General features: G+C 40.4%; 1 protein-coding gene across 1 annotated transcript; it reads right to left on the reverse strand.

The window, feature by feature from the left end:
* Nucleotides 1–3,259: 3,259 nt before the first annotated feature.
* On the reverse strand, nt 3,260–18,110 carry Akap17a (A-kinase anchoring protein 17A). Its single transcript, XM_090326365.1, has 5 exons — nt 18,098–18,110; nt 15,666–16,429; nt 14,039–14,169; nt 9,992–10,259; nt 3,260–5,464 (listed from the first exon to the last, which is right to left on the reverse strand). The coding sequence occupies exons 2-5, from the start codon at nt 16,416–16,418 to the stop codon at nt 3,701–3,703; spliced, it is 2,916 nt and encodes a 971-aa protein (XP_090182491.1). The 5' UTR covers nt 16,419–16,429; nt 18,098–18,110; the 3' UTR covers nt 3,260–3,700.
* Between the last annotated feature and the right edge of the window lie 3,721 nt (nt 18,111–21,831).

The following is a 21,831-nucleotide window of genomic DNA, read 5'->3' on the forward strand; positions in this document are numbered from 1 at the left end:
GCTTTGAGCAAAAAAAAAAAATCTAGGGATGATACCCAAGCTCTGAGTTCAAGTTCCAAGACTGACAAAAAAAAACCCCACTGGGTACTGGTAGCTCATGCCTGTAATCCTAGCTACTCAGGAGGCTGAGATATGAGGATCATGACTTGAAGCTATCCTAGGCAGGAATGACAGTAAGACTTTTATCTCCAATTAATTAGCAAAAATCCAGAAGTAGAGGTAAGACAAAAGTGGTAACACGCCTTGAGGGAATAAAACTAAGACCACTCTGACCCAGAGTTCAAGCCTCAGTACTAGCACAAATAAAAAAAAACTGCACTGGGACCAGGAGTTTAGCTTGCACAAACCCGGGTTTGATTCTTCAGTACCACATACATAGAAAAAGCTGGAAGTGGTGCTGTGGCTCAAGTGGTAGAGCTCTAGCCTTAGGAGAAAGCCTAAGGACAGTGCCCAGGCTCTGAATTCAAGGCCCAGGACTGGCAAAAAAAATTGCACTAAGGGAACGTTAATTTTGATTCTGCATATAATTTCTATTTATCCAAAAGATAAAACTCTGATCTTTGGTTTCACAAACTCTGACATCATCTAAGGGAACTTTTTCATTAGAAGTATGAAAACTAGCTATTTCCATAAAAAATATTTTGTGGATGTGAAATATACTTGGAATGCATGTAGCCAATAAACAGACTTCAGTAGTCACTATAACAATTTTATTTTTAATATATATGAAAACAAAGTGTATTATTTCTCTAACAAGGCAAATGAGAAAGAAGATTAGTGCAATACAGCATCCTACATGTAGAAACTTTTCTCCCAAAGTGGAATTACCAGCATTTATTTTAACATGTTACACAGTTTTGCAACAATAAAAAATGCACTTAAATTATTTGGCTCTGCTTTAGTTCCCCAAGTTATCAAGTTACATGGCTTTCTACCTGAGAAATTCAAGTGAACAAAAGCACATGAACAGGCCTTAGCTTTCTTACAGCACTGTCAGCGCACGTACAAGAATGAAACAGGAAAACACACACACAAAAAAAGAATTTAAAGTGCTGGCCCTTATCTACTAAATCATAAAAAAAGGAGAAACTACTTTTGCACCACTTAACTAGCAACAACTAACAATGTTATTGAAGAGAAGTAGAACCAATTCAGTTTTGTTTCACTCCTTATTAAACCATTTGATTGAAAAGCACAGGAACGGGTTCCCTTCCTACACAAAGTAGTTGACTCAAATGTAGACAATTTCACCACAAGCCAAATAACCAAAATCCAAACTCGTTCAGAATATCACCATAAAACCAACATTTATACTTTGTGAAAGTCCCAGGATGGTAGTTAGCAAACAAGTCAAAAAGAACAAAGTTATATAGAAATGACTTAGTACCTGTCCTATCATGCAAATGTACATACTATGTTCTATAATTTAATTTGTGTGTTTACTGAGCAGAAAATGGTTTTTATACCTAAAATCAATCCAAACAAAAGCTATCAAATGACAGAAGAAACGGAGATATTTTACAAAAGAAGTGTTTCCATGGCATAACATGAACAAATAAAGTGGAAGGAGAATAATACCTAGTTACCTGAAAGTTTATCTGATAAAATACAAACTGTTAGTACTTTTAAAGGCTACTCCAGACAACAGTACTCTATCATTGCTAGTCCTCAGAGGAGAAAAGGCAGTCACCCCGAGAGCAAGCATTCCGATTTCAGATTTAAAGTAGACTTGACCTGACAGTGGAATCCAACGTGGAAGTCAACATCAGTTCTTATTTGAAGAATAAAGACGCTCCCCTATGATACATCCATTTCTAAATGTTCACCTAGTCTCACCTTCCTCTAGTCAAATGTGAACAAAAAGTTCAGTGAAGCAGTTTGTGGCTCTGACTTGAGATAAGTGAGATTCAGTATCCAGTTCAGATACCAGGTCGCTCATGAGGCTGGTTCTGGCACATACTGCCATAACCAGCACCTTCCCTGGCTTTACCAGTTTGGATGTTTCTTCCGACTATCCAATGAAGACTAAAATGAATTGTATCATAGGAAAACGTTGCCCTCCATGGTTTCTGTGCATTCATATCTCTTCCTGTTGCAGAAATCTCTAATCTCACTGAAGTTTTTTAATTGCAAGGGCGGGTACAGCCATGTTGGAAAATATAGGCCATGAACCTCTCCAGAGGTCCTAAATCCCAATATAAGGCAGAATGAGTTGGTCACACTTTTAGCAAACGTGCATTACACCAAGATGTAAGTCTTGAGGACATCTATAAAATATCTTAATTTAAAAACACATCAGGAGTCCAAAACAAGTAGGTAAAAAGACAAATTGCTTCTGTGGAATAGTTTACAAAATGCACACACACAAACGCACAGGTTTTGCCACAGTTAGAAAAATGATGGCCTTTTCTTCTTGGCTCTTCCTAACTCCATGGCATTAGTGAGGATGGAGGAGGCACTTGTTACTGTTTTTGTAACAGTCAGTTTGGGCATAGCTGTTCAGTGACGTTTTACAAACCAATGTCACCCTACCCTGAGTGAAAGAATTACATAGCTTGAAGTGGAACATTGTCCCATCTTCTCCGAAATGCTACTGGTACCCCAGGAATCTTCTTTATCTCTCTTTTGGTAAATGTCTCAGATTATTCAGATTATACCACACTTCCATCCAGTTGCTTTTTCTTGGATGCAAAGACAAGTTTATAAAACGAACAACAGCTGAGCACTGGTGGTTCACGCCTGTAATCCTAGCTATTCAAGAGGCTGAGATCTGAGGATTACAGTTCAAAGCCAGCCTCCTGCAGGAAGGTCTGTGAGATTCTTATCTCCAATGAATCACCAAAAGGCCAGAAGTAGAGCTATGGTTCAAATGATAGAACACTAGCCTTGAGGGAAACACACACACACACACACACACACAATCACAGGAACAGTAGCCAAGCCCTGAGTTCAAGCCCCAGGGCTAGCATAAAAAAAAAAGAAAACCACCACACACACACACACACACACACACACACACACACACACACACACACACACACACAGCAAGACTGCTGTCTATTTGAACTTCAAAACAATCAGCCTCTTTTAGATTCTTCTTCTGAAAATATGCTTCTAAAATAACCTTTTAACTATTCTGACTATATTAACATGAATTCAATCTGGTAACATCAAACTTATTCTCATGAAGAAGCTATTGCTTCTCTTTTTCTCTACAATTATAACCTGACAAAAGTTAGGAAAGTTTGTTATTGAACACAGTATGTCTGAACAAATAAACACAAACGTGTGGAAGGATACTTTTTCACTATTGCCCACTTTGAAGATAAATGAGATTAAATGATAAGACTGTGACAGCTCAAGAACCATAGAGTGTTATCATAGTCCTTTGCAATGCTAATCTTCTCCTTTACTGGCACCAAATTAAAGCTGAACAAAAAGCCTGTTCTTGAATCCCGGAAGATTTACAAGCCCAGGCTTATCAAGCTTCAGACTCCAGAGGTTTAATAGTTCTAGTCTTGCTCACTTATATTTGAAACTTTGGCAAGAGAAATGGTTTTTTGTTGTTGTTGTTGTTTAATTTGACCCTGCTCAAGCTCTTGCTCTGTAGTTACTAACTACATCGCTATATTTGGTTTTACATTTTTCTTTCTATGAGTTATTTATTGTAAATAAGGGTGTTCCTGACTCAACGTGGCCATCAAAACATTTGAAAATAGGAAGAACTAGTGCTGCTGTTTCCTAAATATCTTCTATAGGCAGTGTTCTGTCTGCTAGGTGTAACATAATAATCGCCACATTCCAGTTGGAAATCTTGAAAACTCTCATATCTTTTAAGCCGTTTTACACCTTGGTTATGTTCTGACTTCACAGGACTCTCTCTTCTTTTAGGAAAATATTCCAAATAGTAAGCATTGGGATTTTTTGGTGGCATTATTGGCACATGAGAGGATCTAAAATTGATTTCCTGATCCAATATACTATGACTCACCCTTCTCTTTCTTCTGATGCCAGCTAATTGATCACCAGAACTGGATGCATGATAAGAGCCTTCACCAAAGGGGTATTTGAAGGCTGGGTTTCTCCGTTTTCTATTATTATTCTCACCCGTGCTGAAAGTGCTTTCTTCTGTAAGCCTCAAACATCCCAGTTCATATTTAGACCTCTTGTTTGGTGGTGGAAGCTTGTATTTTGAGTCTTTTTCTTCATCATCATATTTCCACTTGGAATACAAAGTCTGCTGACTTGACCTAGTTTTTCGGTTGCTGATAATTATCCCATCAGCTTCGAGAGTTCTTTTTCCCACAGATTTGGGATCGATAGGCCCAGATTCTTTTCTTTCTTCTTTATTCACACTGAGAGTTTCACTGAAGCATTCAGAATCACTGCTAATTTCCTCTAAGAAATCTGACAACTGCAAATCCAAACCTGAACTGATAGGTGAGGAAACCTGACTTTTCCTTCTTGATTCGACATCGTGCAGATCGTCATCCTGGTCAATGTAACTCTTTTCCAGCAGATGGCGCGCTCCTTCAATTGGCGACAGCCTATCACCAATTTCCTCCAAGAACTCTCTCAGCTTCAAATCAAAGCCTTCTGAACAGATGGGTGAAGAAACCTGATTTTTCCTTCTGGATTGGAGAGCTTTGTCCTGCTGAACATGAGTCTTTTCCAAGGGAGGGAATTCTGTAGTAGTTGGATATAATGGATCACCAACTGTATTTGATGTACATTCTTTGGTATCATCCACTTTTTTTCTTTTCTTTGGTTGATGTTCGGGATCTTGAGTACATACAATTGACCAGTAATCATCTTCTTGAGCTTCTTCTCTCCTTTCCAAGTTTTCGATGTGGCTCAGATTGGTTGAGTGACACTCAAGTTTTCTCAAAGTAACCTGAAATCCATTCCCTTTGGCCTCAATGTCCCGCTGCCACTGACATGCTCTCATTATGTAATTTGCTCCTATGATGCGTGCATATTTTGGAGTCTGATAGTAGTTTAATAGATAGTAAATAAATTGGTCTGTTTCATAGATTTTCTGTTTCCTTCCATGGACTATCTCAGATTGCATGGAGCCATAGGATTTGTTAGACTTTTGATAGCCTTCTTTTTCAAGAGACTGACCTTGAATCACTGTAATCTGCACAGAATTCTGGTCTGAGATAAAACTGTAATTGTATCCAACCGTTAATAGTTTTCTTCTCTCTTTTTCACTTGAAGAGCTCAACTTTTTTCTTCTCGGGCAGTGAGAAGATTTCTGTAAGAAAGCTCTAGAGCTTTTCTTCTTGCTTTGTTTTCCTTTGTTGTCTGATTTGGTAATGGGATATTCTGGCATCGCTTCTTGATTTACAAGATGCTGAGTGTTTAACTCTTCTACCTCCATAGTGCTCAATGTGGTAGTTGGAATGGAAGTCATTTCCGGGTGTGTAACATCAATCTCCTGTGGGTTAAACTGTGTGGACCCCTTCAGAGGAAAACAAAATAGGTTAGTAAGCTCACAAGAAGAACAAAAACAGTACAGAATTCCAAAGAAAAATTAGGTACGCTTCTCATATCAGGGATAGATTTGAAGCAGGAACGTCATATTGTAGAAACAAGAAGCAATGTATTAAATATCTGAGATGAATATGAGGTGTTTATATTAGGTCTAGGCCCATTCTAATATCAGAAGGCGCACACTCTACATGGCCTTCGTAGCACATAAATCTATTCTCATTGGCTCAAAAATGGACACTCCTATTGTTCTACATATTAGAGAGACAACGAAAAATAAGAAATTTCTTATCACTCTGCCAGAAAATTCTAGTACAGGGGCTGGGAGTGTGGCTTAGTGGTAAAGTGCTTGCCTAGCATGCACAAAGACCCGGGTTCAATTCTTTGGTACCACATACATAGAAAAAAGCAAGAAGTGGTGCTGAGGCTCGAGTCCTAGAGCTCTAGCCTTGAGAAGTCCAAGGACAGTGCTCGGACCCTAAGCTCAAGCACAGGACTGGCAAAAAAAAGACTAATGGGCAAAATGTGTCTCCAAAAAAGGTCAACTAACTTAAAAGATAGATTGTTTTCCTTTTTTCCTGATTTTGGGGGCCCAGGCACTGTCTCTGAGCTTCTTTTACTCAGGGCTAGCATTCAACCACTTGAGCTACAACAATACTTCCATCTTTTTCTGTGTATATGGTACTGAGGAATTGAACCCAGGGCTTCATGCATGCTAGGCAAGCACTCTACCACTAAGCCAAATTCCCAGCCCTGTCCCTGAGCTTTTATGCTTAAGGCGGCAGCCATATCAACTGAGCCACAGCACCATTTTTCTGGCTTTTTGGTGGTTAATTGGAGATGAGTCTTTCAGATTTTCCTTCCCAGGCTGGCTTTGAACTGCAGTCATTAGCCTCCCAAATAGCTAGGATTATAGGCCTCAGCCATGGGCATCCACTTACTGTTTTGTTTTCTTTTCCTTTTTCTTCCTTTCTTTCTTGCTTTTCTTTTCTTTTTTCTTTTGGCCAGTCCTGGGGCTTGAACTCTGGGCCTGGGCACTGTCCCTGAGCTCCTTTTTTTGCTTAAGCTAGTGTTTCCCACTAGAGCCACAGTTTCACTTCTAGCCTTTTCTGTGATTAATTGGAGATAAGAGTCTCATTGACTGATGTTCCTGCTCTGGCCAGTTTCAAACCTTGATCCTCTGACCTCAAGTCTCCTGAGTAGCTAGCATCACAAGCATGAGCTACCAATATTTATTCCTGTTTTCCTATTTATTTATTTAGTTGGTCATGGGGCAGCACCAGGTCTGGGCCTGGGTGCTGTCCCTGAGCTCTTCAGCTCAAAGCTACCCCTGTACCACTGGAACCAAAGCGCCACTTCCGGTTTTCTGGTAGTTAGTTGGAGATAAGATTCTCATGGACTTTCTGCCCAGGCTGGCTTTGAACCGTGGTCCTCAGATCTCAGCCTCCTGAGCATCTAGGATTACAAGCATGAACCACCTGCGCTGGATTGTTTTTCTATTTTAATAATCCAGTTTCTTGCTATAGATCACAAGTAAGAGTATCTCTAAGTTGTACTGCCTCCTCTGCCTTATTAAGAAGGAAGACATCAGCGCTGGGAGTATAACTAAGTCAGTGTTAAAATTGTTGTGTGTGAGGTCTGGGCTTCTATCCCCAGGCATGCACAAAAAGAAAAGAAAAACATCCATTGCAATTGAATACGGCCATTAGAACAGTACTTCTGGAGGCAGCAGAGTTTGTGATGCTATCTATTCTCTAAAACTACAGCAAGAGCTGGGAATGTGGCTTAGTGGTAGAATGCTTGCCTAGCAGGCACAAAGCCCGGGGTTTCATTCCTCGGTACCATGTATACGAAAAAGCCAGAAGTGGCACTGTAGCTCAAATGGTAGAGTGTTAGCCTTAAGCAAAAGAAGCTCAGGGATAGTGCCCAGACCCTATGTTCAAGCCTCAAGACTAGCAGTAAATAAACAAAGGAACAAACGAACAGCAGTTAAAAGTGCTGCCTAAGGGCTGGAAGTTTAGCCTACTGGTAGAGTGCTTGCCTAGTTTGCACGAAAACCTGGGTTCGATTCCTCAGTACCACATACATAGAAAAAGCTGGAAGTGGTGCTGTGGCTCAAGTGGTAGAGCTCTAGCCCTGAGAAAGTCCAAGGACAGTGCTCAGGCCCTGAGTTCAAGCCCCAGAACTGGCAAAAAAAAGGAGTCATCAATGGCTATCATCATGGTGGTAAACTTAAAAAAAGGGCAAAAAGCCACCTAGCTTTATTATAAACATAAATGTGAGCATTTTTTCTGATCTTAATTTCATGAAGCTTGATCATCTACACCAGTGAAAAAACAGAGCAAATGGTAAATAGACTTAAAATGAATTGTCTTCATAAAAACAATGGTATTCATTCATCAGATTTTAAAACATTGGAATATTGATTTTTTATGAAAACATTGAGAGCTTTTCTGACTTTTAGGAATTTCAGACTAGGCTAACATAAACTTGCAGCAAGGTTCAAGGCTCTCTTTTCTCATCTGAATATAGTACAGGTGAATGGACAAGTCCAAATTAATAGTCTACAAACCCATCCTCTGCATCCATTTATTCATCCATCACTTCCTCTGAGCATCCTGTTTATGTTCTATCCATTAGCAACTTAGAAAAGTAGATAAAGTAGATAAACACTATGCCTAATACAAAATACAAAAGGGGGGGATGAGAATGACCAAGCTGAGGAGACATAACTGCTCTAGAGAAGCTAGCTCTGTTGGAAATCCATAATTAAACATATCAGAGCTCAATTAAAAAGAGAAACTGAGGGGCCGGGAGTTTGGCCTACTGGTTAAAGTGCTTGCCTAGCATGCATGAAGACCTGGGTTCGATTACTCAGTACCACACATAGAAAAAAAAGCTGGGAGTGGTGCTGAGGCTCAAGTGGTAGAGCTCTCGCCTTGAGAAAGTCCAAGGACAGTGCTCAGGCCCTGAGCTCAAGCCCAGGACTGGCAAAAAAAAAGAAAAAAAGAGAAACTGCAAAATGGTAAAGTGGTAACCTTAAGCTGAAGACCTCAAAGACAACACTCAGACCCAGATTTCAAGCCCCACGACCCAATCAAAAAAGGAAAAAAAAGAATCCTTAAAAAGAAACTGTGATAATTTTAGCTGGATAAGTGGGACTGCATTAAACTGCAGAGCTTTTGTATGGCAAAGGACATAGCTAGTAAAATAATTAGGAAGTCTACAGAGTGGGAGAAGATCTTCACCAACCAAACAACGGACAAAGGCCTCATATCTAAAATATATCAACAGTTCAAAAGATTGAATCACTCCAAAACTAATCTCCAATGTAACAACCATCCCATTAACAAATGGGCCAAAGACTTAAAGAGAGTCTTCTCTGAAGAAGAAACAAAAATGGCCTAGAGACACATGAAGAAATGCTCAACATCTCTGGTCATAAAAGAAATGTAAATCAAAACAACTCTAAATTCCACCTCACTCCAGTTAGAATGGCCAGGATCAGGAAAATTAATAACAACATATGCTGGAGGGGATGTGGCCAGGAGGGATCACTACTACACTGTTGGTAGGAGTGCAGACTCATTCAACCACTATGGAAAACAGTATGGCAGTGCCTCAAAAGGCTAAACACAGAGCTCCCCTATGACCCAGCAATTCCACTACTTGGCATTTACCCAACCATCCAGAAACTAGGGCATACTAAATCCACTACCACAACAATGTTCATTGCAGCATTATTCACCATAGCAAAAATATGGAACAAACCTAGATGTCCCTCAGTTGATGAGTGGATCAACAAGATGTGGTATTTGTACACAATGGAATTCTATGCTGCTGTCAGAAAAAACAACATTTCCCCATTTGTTAGGAAATGGAAAGTCTTAGAAAAAGTCATATTAAGTGAAGTAAGCCAGACTCAAAGGAATTTAGGCTCAATGGTTTCCCTCATTTGTCATAATCAGTAGAAACCTTGGGCTCTCCTAGCAGAGATCTGCAATAGAGCAAAACCTTGATACATAAGGCCATATAGTATGAAGCTAATTGAAAAGACCTCCAGGATATAGAAACAAAAGCCATATAATGAATGATTGTTGTCCTTAATGTACTATGTTATCTCTCATCTCTTTTGCTGTCCCTTGGTTATCTCATATTGTTACAGTATCTCACTTTGTTAACTGATATATTGGATTTATTTGTATTTGGTTATTTGAAATTGGATAGGGAAGGGGGGAAAACCAAGATGGGGGGGTGGAGGGGAGGGTAATGGGGACCAAGACATGTGAAAGGGTATCAATATATGTGAATTAATGCACCTTCTATCTGGCAAATATCATGTAACCCTTTTATTAATTACAATAAATAAATAAATAAATAAATAAATAAATAAATAAATAAATAAATAAAAAGAAACTGTGACCAATGCCTATGAGTCTCTATCAAATAAGTCCATGCTTAGAAGCAAAGGTTGAGGCTCAAAAAGAATAGTACTTACCAACATTGAAGAAGAACTGGGAAACAGCCTTATGGAAATATTCTTCAGGAGTACTGGTAGCAAGCGAAGAGCCTCAACTCGCCTCTGTGCCAGCAGGTACTTCCTCTGCTCCCACTCCTCAGAAGAGTCAGGCTCCTGAGTTGCCTCAGGTTTAACTTTAACCTTCAGTTTCTTTGGCCGGCTTCTCTCCCTTTCCTTCAGTACTTGCCTCCTGACCCTGGCCTTCTTCCTTTTTTCCTGGGCTCTCCGTTCTTCATCTTTTCTTTTTCTGGACAATGATGAAAATTAAACCATTCAAAAGAGATTTGATCTCTTCCTCCCTAATTCCCACTCACCATCCAATACCACGGAGGGCACAGAGCTTATTGAGGTTTCTACCGGTAGACACTCACTGGCAATTCAGGATCAAACACAAACCAAAACCAAATAAACAAGCATCAATCAAGAATGAACGACATCGCGTCACATTTTTTTTATTGCCAAATACAGTCATGGAGAGAGGGGGGAGGAAGGGAGGAAAGGAAGTTAGGAGGGAAAGAAAGAGAAACAAAGAAATAACTGGGAGAAAGATACACGGGGGGGCGGGGGGGGGGGGAAGGAAAGGAAATTCAATGGAACACCCCTTCCACAGCCTTTTACATCTCAAACTACAAACAAGAACTATATGACCCACACTTGAAAGTGACCTCATTTTTCTTATTATCAAAATTATCTGTATGCTTGATGTTAAATAGGCAACTAAAGATGAATCACAGGACTCAGAAAATCTTCAGGAAAGAACTGGTCCTTGACACATTATTACTTAGCACAGACTGTTATCATAAAAAAAAAAAAACCAGAACACAGTGGCTTAGGAAACTGTAGTATGCTGTAGTGTGTGTGTGTGTGTGTGTGTGTGTGTGAGAGAGAGAGAGAGAGAGATGAGAGAGAGTGTGAGTGTGTGTGTGTGTGTGTGAGAGAGTGAGAGAGAGTGCGTGTGTGAGTGTGTGTGTGTGTGTGTGTGTGTGTGTGTGTGTGTGTGTGTTTCCTGGAGCTTAAACTCAGTTCCTGGGCTAGCTGTCTATCACTTTGAGCCATAGTTCCACGTCCGATTCTCTGGTGGTTAATTAGAGATAAGAGTCTCATGGACTTTCCTACCCAACTGGCATTGAACCATGATCCTCAGATCTCAGCCTACTGAGAAGCTAGGATTATAGGCGGGAGCCACCATGCTGGCTAAAATTGTAGGTTTTTAAATATTTTTCTAACAATTAAAATTAATTTAGCTAGGTTCTTAGGGATATAGGAAGGGGAAAGAAAGACTTATTACCTGAGTCAGGACTTGGCCAAAGGCAGAGCATTATCTAAACAGAATATTCTCCCAGAAATATTGAGGGGTGTGGCTAATGCCTTGACTGGGCTCAAGCTCTGGCTAAGTTTCCTGACTGTGAGTTCAAGTAGCTCCTATCAGTCCACCAGACAAAGAAATAAGGGACATGTAGAAAGGTTATCTCTCTTTCCTTCCTGCCTGCCTGCCTTCCTTCCTCCTTTTTCTTTTTTCTCCATCATGGGGCTTGAACTCAGGGCCTGGATGGTGTCCCTGAGCTCTTTTGCTCAAAGCTAGTGCTCTACCACTTTGAATCACTCCTGAGTAGCTAGAATTACAGGTGTGAACCACCTGTGTCTGGCAGAAAGGTTCTATTTCTCTATTTTTAAAAAATTTTTCTGAGCTTCAGGCTGGGAATTTGGATTAGTGGTAGAGTGCTTGCCTAGCATGCACGAAGACCCGGGTTCGATTCTTCGGTACCACATACATAGAAAAAAGCCAGAAGTGGTGCTGAGGCTCAAGTGGTAGAGCTCTAGCCTTGAGAAAGCCCAAGGACAGTGCTCAGGCCCTGAGCTCAAGCCCAGGACTGGCCAAAAAAAAATCTGAGCTTCAAAAGGTTGTATAAGGAGATCCCAATTAAACATATCCTTGTAAGTGTCCAGTGTATTTTGATCAGAGTCGTCCCTTCTTATCTCTAGTTTTGAATGTCATTATTTATATAAAAGATGAGGGCCAGCAGGTGTTTGTCAACACCCTATAGTTTTGTCCTGTCAGCATCTAGCCTCTAAACACTGAGAAATAATGAGAAGTTCAAAAAATAAATATGAGGGCCAGGAGTTTGGCCTAATGGTAGAGTGCTTGCCTAGCATGCACGAAGGCCTGGGTTCGATTCCTTGGTACCACATACCTAGAAAAAAAGCTGGAAGTGGTGCTGTGGCTCAAGTGGTAGAGCTCTAGCCTTGAGAAAGTCCAAGAACAGTGATCCAGCCCTGAGCTTAAGCCAAAGACTGGCAAAAATAAATAAATAAGCAAACAAACAAACAAATATGAAAGCTCCTTAAATTCACAAAAATAGAGCTAACAAGGAAAAGGGTGCCAGGCTAGGAGCATGGGCTACTGGTAGAGTGCTTGCCTAGCATGCATGAAGCCCTGGGTTCAATTCCTCAGTATCACATACACACAAAAAGCTGTAAGTGATGCTATGGGTCAAGTGATAGAGCGCTAGCCTTAAAAATGTCAATAGCCAGTGCCCAGGCCCTGAGTTCAAGCTCCAGGACTAGCAAATAAAAAGAAAAAGGGTCCCAACCAATTTGTGTTTTTCTTCCCTATGAGTTATTCTGATTATTAACCATTCTCTAGAAGATAATCTTTTCCATAGCCCAGTACGGGTAACTCATGCCTGTAATTCTAACTACTGAGGAAGCTGAGAGCTGAGAATTGAGGCTGGGTAAGAAAGTCCATGAGACTACCAAAAAGTCAGAAATAAAGCTGTGGCACAAGTGGAGGATCATTAGACTTGAAGCACAAAAGCTCAGGAACAACCGCCAGGACCTAAGTTCAAGTCCCAGGACCAGCACATACACAAAAGAAGATAGTCTTTCTTGAACCCATTTCTTTTTATTTTTAATTGACAGGTTAAGTAATACTGCTAACTTACAGGGAATTGGTATCATTTCTAGTTTTATAGGTTAGGATTTTCCTATAAAAGTTCCTAGTTCTAAGGATGTAGATCCAGTGCTAAAGCAGTCATCTAGAATATACAAAAATCTGAGTTGCAGGCTGGGAATGTGACTTATTGGTAGAATGCTTACATAGCATGCATGAAGTCCTGGGTTAGATTCCTCAGTACCACAGAAAAGGCTGAATGTAGCACTGGCACTGTGGCTCAAGTGGTAGAGTGCTGGCCTTGAGCAAAAGAAGCTCAGGGACAGTGTTTTTTCTCCAGCACTATAACCACAAAGAGTTGCTGGAAATCATTTTATTCCAGATATCTTGATCTGACTAGTTCCATTACCATTCTTTACTTGTTCTCCTTTACAAATATTTTTTTCAAACCTCTTATATCTGTTTTGTCATTTGGGTTTTGCAACAGCACAACTGACATACTGCAGACTCCAACACAGTTTTCTTCCTGAACCAACACCTAAGTCCCAGTTCAACATAATCAGCTCTAGCTCTTCACTCAAAGGGATTAATCAAGAAAATCAAAGGAGTGGGGTGCAGTGGCTCACACCTGTAATCCTAGCTACTCAGGAGGATGCTGAGGATCTCGGTTCAAAGCCAGCCCGGGCACTAAAGTCCGTGAGACTCTTAACTCCAATTAACCACTACAAAACCAGAAGTGGCACTGTGGCTCAAGGGGTAGGGCAATGGCCTTGAGCTGAAGAGTTCTGGGAAAGCACCCAGGCCCAGAGTTCAAGCCCCAGGACCGACACATGCACACACACATACACACACACACACACACACACACACACACACACACACACACACAAAACATGAAAGGTGGGGCCGGGAGATTGGCCTAGTGGTAGAGTGCTCGCCTAGCATACACGAAGACCTGGGTTCGATTCCTCGGTACCACATATATGGAAAATAGCCAGAAGTGGTGCTGAGGCTCAAGTGGTAGAGCTCTAGCCTAAAGAAAGTTCAAGGACAGTGCTCAGGCCCTGAGCTCAAGCCCAGGACTGGTAAAAAAAAAAAAAAAGGAACAAACCTTCTGTGTTAATGGGTCTACTCACCTTTCAGCTATTTCCTCTTCTCTTCTCTTTTCTTTTTTCTTTTCTTCCTCCAACTCTTGTAATTTTAGCCTTTCTTGATTTCTCCTCCGTATAGCTCCTTCACTGAAGTGTTTGGTTGTATCAAACATGACCTGCCCCAAAGCAGTTTAATATTCTATTAGAAAGCTTTTCTTTGCTGGTCCTGGGGTTTGAACTCAGGGTCTGGGCACTGCCCCTGAGCTGCTTTTGCTCTATCACTTGAGCCACATCTCCACTTCCAGCTTTTTTAGTGGTTAATTAGAGATAAGAGTCTAACGGGACTTTCCTACCAGGGCTGGTTTCAAACCATGATCCTCAGATCTCAGCCTCCTGAGTAGCTAGGATTACAGGCATGAGCCACCAACACCCGGCTAGAAAGTTCATTTGTTTATTTTTCAGCTGACTGAGTGTATCCAAGACCAGACAGGGAAAACTCTGCTGGAACATGCAACTCAAACCCAGCAAATTCAAAGCATCTTCTCCTGCCTCTCCACCAACAGCTTAGCAGTTCATTCTGGGCACTAGCGTTTTCTTAGGCAGAACCCTTGAATAAATACATCAGATCATCATCTTAACTTTATACAAAATTAAACTATTAATCATGTGTCAAAACACATGTAAAAGAAAACCTAGACAAATGTCACAAGTGGTCATAAGAAGTCTTACGTTGCTAGTATAGGCACAAGCCAGAAATGTAACTATATTACCTCTGGTTTGTAATAAAATCAACTGAGTATATATATATATATACATATATACATACATACATACATACATATATGCCTATATATGTATGTAATTAAGGATTACAGGTTCATAAATCAGGTAACGAGTACATTTCCTTTTTTCCTTCCTTCCTTCTTTTCTTTCTTCCTTTCTTTCTTTCTTTTTATGTTGGTCATGGGCTTGAACTCAGAGGCTGGATATTGACCCTGAACTCTTTTTGCGCAAAGCTAGTATTCTACCATTTCTGGTTTTCTGGTACATTGGAGATAATATTCTCATGGACTCAGCCCATGAGTATATTTCTTTGTGGACAATGTTATCCCTTCTTTCACTCTCTCCCTGGTTTTTCCTCTAATCCCCACCCACACATTATATTTTTAAATCATCATAGAGAATAAAAAGTAGTAAGTATGATAACTAATGGATGAGGAGGAGGGGATGTGACAAAGATGCAAGAAAAGTGAAACAATAAAATGTAAGACTGGATTTATGCTTATTAAACTATGTTTCAGATCTTCAAACAAAGCCAGAGTGAGAGAATTAGATTTGCTTAAAAACTAAATGTAGCTGGGTACCCATGGTTCAGGCCTGTAATCCTAGCTATTCAGGAAGCTAAAATCTAAGGATTACAGTTCAAAGCCAGCCTTGGCAAGAAAGTCCATGGGAATCTTATCTCCAATTAACTACCAAAACACCAGAAGTGGTATTCTGGCTCAAAATGGAAGAGTGGGACAGCAACCTAGGCCCTAAGTTCAAGCCTCAGGACTGACCACTCCCCCCCAAAAATAAACAAATAAAAAGAATAATAACGGCCTTTATATTAGCAAGGAATCAGAGACTGATGTCCACCTAGATGCTTCTTCCAGCTTTGATTAATTCCTACCTTAATGTTACATGCCAGAGCTTTCCCATCATCTCCTTTAAGCATCAGCTTCATCCCTCGAAGGGACTCCATGGCTTTTATAAAGTCAGTTGATTCCTGGTATTGTATAAAGGCCTCAAAAGTCTGTAAGCCAAAGCTAAAACCCCCGAAGCTATCACCAGTCATCACTTCTCTGTAGGGATCAAGCATAGGGATGTCCACATTCTTGATCTTGCCAAAACTTTCAAAGACTACCCGAAGGATCTCTTCGCATGGCTTCTCCCCACTGGAGCCTTTAGGTGCAAACCACTTGCAGGGCAAGCCTTCAAAATAGATAGAATCAGGACTCCTATCATGGTCCTGCTCTTCAGCTTCATCACTTATGGGGGGCTCTGTCTCTTTGGGGAAATGATCCCATTCCCCCTGAGCATCAGTAGCGACGACTTTTAAGTCTGTTTTCAACCCATTCAGCTTGATGAGTTTCCCATGTAACTTTGCCTTCAGGATCGGAACCAAACTTCGAGTTTCTGCTTCACCCTCAAATCGAATGAAGTCTTTTGTACTCTTGGAGAGTCGAACTGTAGTGAACTGATCAGGGCAAATGAGACTTTTTAGCTGGTCAAGAACTTCCCAGTTAGAGAAGGGCCTCACGGGTTCTCTACACTCTGGGAGTAAGACGTTGATCATTAATTTTGCTATGGGCTTGAGGTAGAGGTGCTGAGCTGCGCAGAGCTCCGTTGCCTCAGAGTTATCATACACCACTGTGACTGTCATGGTGTCCACACCACCTTACAGGACAAAAGAGACAATTTCTTTTTAATACACAGAGAGAAAAATACAAATAGAGGCCCCGAATGAATGCTATTAATGTTCAAGTGAGTTCCAGTTGACAGAGGAGAAGTGTACTGTTGGTAAAATGAAAATACCTTATTATATCAGAGAACTAATAAGCAATTATAGTAAGGTTGTAGGATGCAAAGTTGACGCAGGAAGTCATCCCTTTCCTAGAGATCCGCGGTGAACGAATTGCATTTGAAAGGTAAAACACAATGCCATTTGTAGGAGAACCAAGATCAATGAAATATTTAGGTAGAAATCTAACAAAATCAGCACAAGACTCACAGGAGGGAAATTATAAAATTGATGAAAGATACCAAAGAACCAGATAACATGCTATGTGGATAACAAGACTCCAGGAAGAGGTGCTGTGGCAGAGTGCTAGCCTTAAGCGAAACAGCTCAAGAACAACAACCAGGCCCTAAGTTCAAACCCCACAACAGAAAGAAGGAGGAGGAGGAGGAGGAGGAGGAGGAGGAGGAGGAGGAGGAGGAGGAGGAGGAGGAGGAGGAAGACAATTCCTCAAAATGTTGCTTCCCCCCGCCCCCAACTTGGCTTATACTTTCAGTAAGATTTTTTTTGTTTTTTATAGATTAAAAACTTGATCCTTCTAGGCACCTGTGCTCACACCTATTTTATATATATTTTTTATATTCATATATTCATTCTATATAAAATATATTCACATACATCATTATATATACATGTAATTATGTAATATCAATATAATGTATTTATATCATATAATTATTATGCAATAATAAGTAATTCTTTAGTTTAAGCATATATTACCAGGCGATAGTGGATCATGCCTGTAATCCTAGCTACTCAGGAGGGGCACAGTTTATTTATTTATTTTTTGCCAGTCCTGGGCTTGAGCTCAGGGCCTGAGCACTGTCCTTGGACTTTCTCAAGGTTAGAGCTCTACCACTTGAGCCTTAGCACCACTTCCAGCTTTTTTCTATGTATGTGGTACCAAGGAATCGAACCCGGGCCTTCGTGCATGCTAGGCAAGCACTTTAACCACTAGGCCAAACTCCCGGCCCCTAGGAGGGGCACAGTTTAAAGCCACCCTGGGCAAGAAAGGCTATGAGACTCTTATTTCCAATAAACTATTCAGAAAAGACCAGAAGTGGCACTGTGGCTCAAGTGGTAAAGCACTATCCTTGAGCACAGAGAAGCTCACGGACAGTGCCCAGGCCCTGAGTTCAAACCCCAGGACTGGCCCACAGACACAAAAAAAATTACAGGAATAGAAGGATAATTTTTAAATATTATTTCAAAAATATTGAGAACCAAGTGTATCCAAGTAGTAGGCTGCAGCAATGCCCACTGACACTAATACAGTACTTGGACACATAAGTGTGCCACAAATAATCCCCAGTACATTTCTTTCTTAGAGAAACCTCAGGCCAAAAACTAAGGAAAAGTAATGGAGGAGGAGGAGGAGGAGGAGGAGGAGGAGGAGGAGGAGGAGGAGGAGGAGGAGGAGGAGGAAGAGGAGGGATGAAGTAAGAGAAGGAAAGATTAACAAGGAAGAATGCTGAGGATACTTTTTCGAGAGTGAATAAAAAGCAAGTTGCAGAAAGTGGCACTATGGCTCAAGGGGTAGGGTGATAGCCTTGAGCTGAAGAGCTCAGGGACAGCACCCAGGCCCAGAGTTCAAGTACTACAATCAACAAAAAAATCAAGTTGCAAAACAATAATGTACAATATGATAGTGTATTTGTAAAAGCAATACAATTACATCATAAAGAAGATAAGCATGCATATGGCCGCATATATATACAAAGTCTGAAAAGATGTGAAGTGAATTGGGAATATACTACAAGAGACTGTACCATTTTATTTGGCATATTTATTTATTCATTCATTTATTTGCTTATTTACACTGAGAATGATCACCAAGTGTTCCTTGCTGGAGCTACACTCCCAGTCCTTGTACACTTCTTTTTTTTTTTTTGCCAGTCTTGGGCTTAAGCTCAGGGCCTGAGCCCTGTCCTTGGATTTTTCTCAAGGCTAGAGAGAACTCTACCACTTGAGCCTCAGCACCACTTCTGGCTTTTTCTAAGTATGTGGTACCAAGGAATCGAACCCGGGTCTTCGTGCATGCTAGGCAAGCGCTCTACCACTAGGCCAAACTCCTGGCCCCCTTGTACACTTCTTATTGCTTCAAAAAAGAGGAAACAGGGCTGGCATGTGGCCTCATGGTAGAGTGGTTACCTACAATTCATGAAGCCCTGGGTTTGATTCCTCAGTACCACATAAACAGAAAAAGTGATACTGTGGCTGAAAAGAAGCTCACAGTGCTCAGGCCCTGAGTTCAAGCCTTGGGACTAGCAAAAAAGAAAAGAAAGAAAAAGAAAAAGAAAAAAGAAAGAAAACACAATGACAATAGGCAATTTAGCTGGGTGCCTGTGATTCACAATTGTAATCCTTGCTACTCAGAGGGCTGAGACCTGGAAGGTTAAGATTTGAAGCCAGACCAGAAAGCAAAATACAGAAGACTCCATCTCCAATGAACCAGCAAAATGCCAGGTTGGAAATGTGGTTCAAGGGGTGGAAGGTCAGTTGTGAGCAAACTTGAAGCCTTGATTTTAGACCCATTTTGTCTCAAAAAATGGTCAAAAGGATTGTTGGTGTGGCTCAGTTGGTTAGAGTGCTAGCCAGTGAGCAAAAGCAATAAGCACTAAGGTCAAGTCCCAGTCATAGATCTAAGAAAAACAAAGAAAATGATCAACCGTTAGGCTTGGAGGCATGGCTCAATTGGTAGAGTGCTACCTAATGAGCAAAAGTGGCAGGTACCAATTTCAAGTCCTGGTCTTGGATGAAAGAAAGAAGGAAAGAAAGAAAAAAAAAGAAAGAAAGAAAGAAAGAAAGAAAGAAAGAAAGAAAGAAAGAAAGAAAGAAAGAAAGAAAAAGAGAGAGGGGGAGGGAAGAAGGAAGGAAGGGAGGAAGGGAGGGAGGGAGGGAGGGAAAGAAAAAAAGAAAGGAAGGAAAGAAAACAGGAAGGGAGATGAGAAAGTGAAAGAAAAAGAAAAGAGAGAAAGAAGGAAGGAGGCTCAGAGTGGGGCCTACTGGTAGAGTGCTCACCTAGCATGCATAAAGCCCTGGGTTCAATTCTTCAGTACCACATACACAGAAAAAGCCAGAAGTGGCACTGTGGCTCAAGTGGCAGAGCACTAGCCTTGAGCCAAAGTGCCCAAGGACAGTGCACAGGCCCTGAGTTCAAGCCCCAGAACTAGCAAAAAAAAAGAAAGAAGGAAGGAAGGAAGGAAGGAAGGAAGGAAGGAAGGAAGGAAGGAAGGAAGGAAGGAAGGAAGGACCAAACAGATAAATATGGTACTAGCCCTTTCTCTGCCAGCACTGTAAATGCTATAAGCCTCTGACCCCATCATTGAGGGTTATAAGAATTGCGACTGATGTGTGGGAATAACAAGAGATCACCTGATAACTGCCATACTACCTTTATCATTGGTCACAGAAAAATTTATTTTTAATTACTGCTTTATTGATTTGAGCTGGAGGTGTGGTGTAGTAGCTGAGTGCTTTCCTAGCATGCAGGAGACCCCGAGTTTCATTCTTAGATCCTCATTAAAGGATGCTTTATTGAAACATAATTGATATACAATAAATGACATGAATCAAAGTATACATTTTGATAAGTTTTGACATATGTATATATGCCCATGAAACCATGCCCATTATCAAGATAGTAAAAACACCTACCACCTTCTCCAAATTTTTTCCTATGCCTCTTATAAACTGTCCCCTGCCATTAGCAACCACTGGTCTGGCTACAAATGTTTAAACCCTGATTTATTTTGTAACATAATGGAAATAAGTATTTCTGGAAAATACTCATATACTATTGAACTTTAACATGTGTATTCCTCTAAATCAGAATATAGTCTGAATTCCAAGGCTAATTTGTAAATTCTTACCTACTTAAAGCTATTAAAGGGCCCTGCTTCATTCTTGAAATTATGTGCAAAAAAAAACACCTTGAACTTTTCTCCCCACACAGTCCCTGTGTAACTGTCAAAACCAAATGAGTATATCAAAGCATATAATCAACTTGAAATTATATTCTATTTAGTAAATTATATATTAACCAATCTATATCTACCAAAACAGGTAGGATCACTGACAGCAAGTTAAAATTGACCCTAGAACAACCTGTGATTCTCCATCTAATAAGCCTGTGCTTTGATTGATATAACTGTAGAATTCATCAACAAATTCTCATCACTTCTACCAATCACTGTCATATGCATGATTAATTTATATAACAATGGTTTAAAAGCCAACTATAAACAAGACTGTTACACAAATGCTGTAATTATGATTCCTATGAATTATCAAAAACTCATTTGGGCACTAAAGGTTCACGCCTGTAAGCCTGGCTACTCAGGAGGTTTAGATCTGTGGATCATGGTTCAAAGCCAGCCCAGGCAGGAAAGTCCATTGAGACACTTATGTACAATTAACCACAAGAAAACTGGAAGTGGAGCTGTGGCTCAAAGTGGTAGAACACTAACCTTGAGCGAAAAGAGTTCAAGGACAGTGCCCAGGCCCTGAGTTCAAGCCCCATAACCAACAAAAAAAGGCAAATTTTAATAATGATTAAAAAAAACTATTCTCATGTTGTTATATTCAACCATGCCTTCCCAACTTACATGCATGCATCTTTCTTCTAGACTTATGGTTCAGACAACCCTACTGATGACTTATTCTTTAAACACCTTTCCAGAGGCCAATGGGGATTGTTTTGACCTTAAAAAAAAGAGGATTAAAAAAAGAGGATTATAGTTACTCAATAACATACAATATGTATTTTAGCAGCATATATCATTATACTAAGACATTTCATTCCACATGCTCTTAAGCTACAATGTCTGTAGGAGTTTCTCAGAAAACATGGCTGTATTAGCAAAGCCATGTGGATGAGGCACAAGCTAAAAGCAAAAGCAGAATGAACAGGATAATCTGCATAGCTTGATATGTCGCCACTTAAATTAGATCTTTGTGGCTTCTCTTTCTTTTTCTTTTCTTTTTTTTGCCAGTCCTGGGGCTTGAACTCAGAGCTTGAGCACTGTCCTTGAGCCTTCTCAAGGCGAGAGCTCTACCACTTGAGCCACAAAAATATTCCATGGCTCTTCAGTCAAGATGGAATGGATAAATGTTCAAGTCTTTCGACAGCTCTTGAAACTGAAATACACTTTTAAAACAAGCTGACCATAAAATCTTTCAATAAAAAAAAAACAAGCTGATCATTTGTTCTGAACTTTAAATATTTTGAAATCACATAATTAAAATGAGCACTACTCAGTTTGGCAATGACAGGAAC

This window comes from Megascapheus bottae, chromosome X, assembly GCF_031878675.1.
Source record: "Megascapheus bottae isolate mThoBot1 chromosome X, mThoBot2.hap1, whole genome shotgun sequence".
NCBI lineage: Eukaryota > Metazoa > Chordata > Mammalia > Rodentia > Geomyidae > Megascapheus > Megascapheus bottae.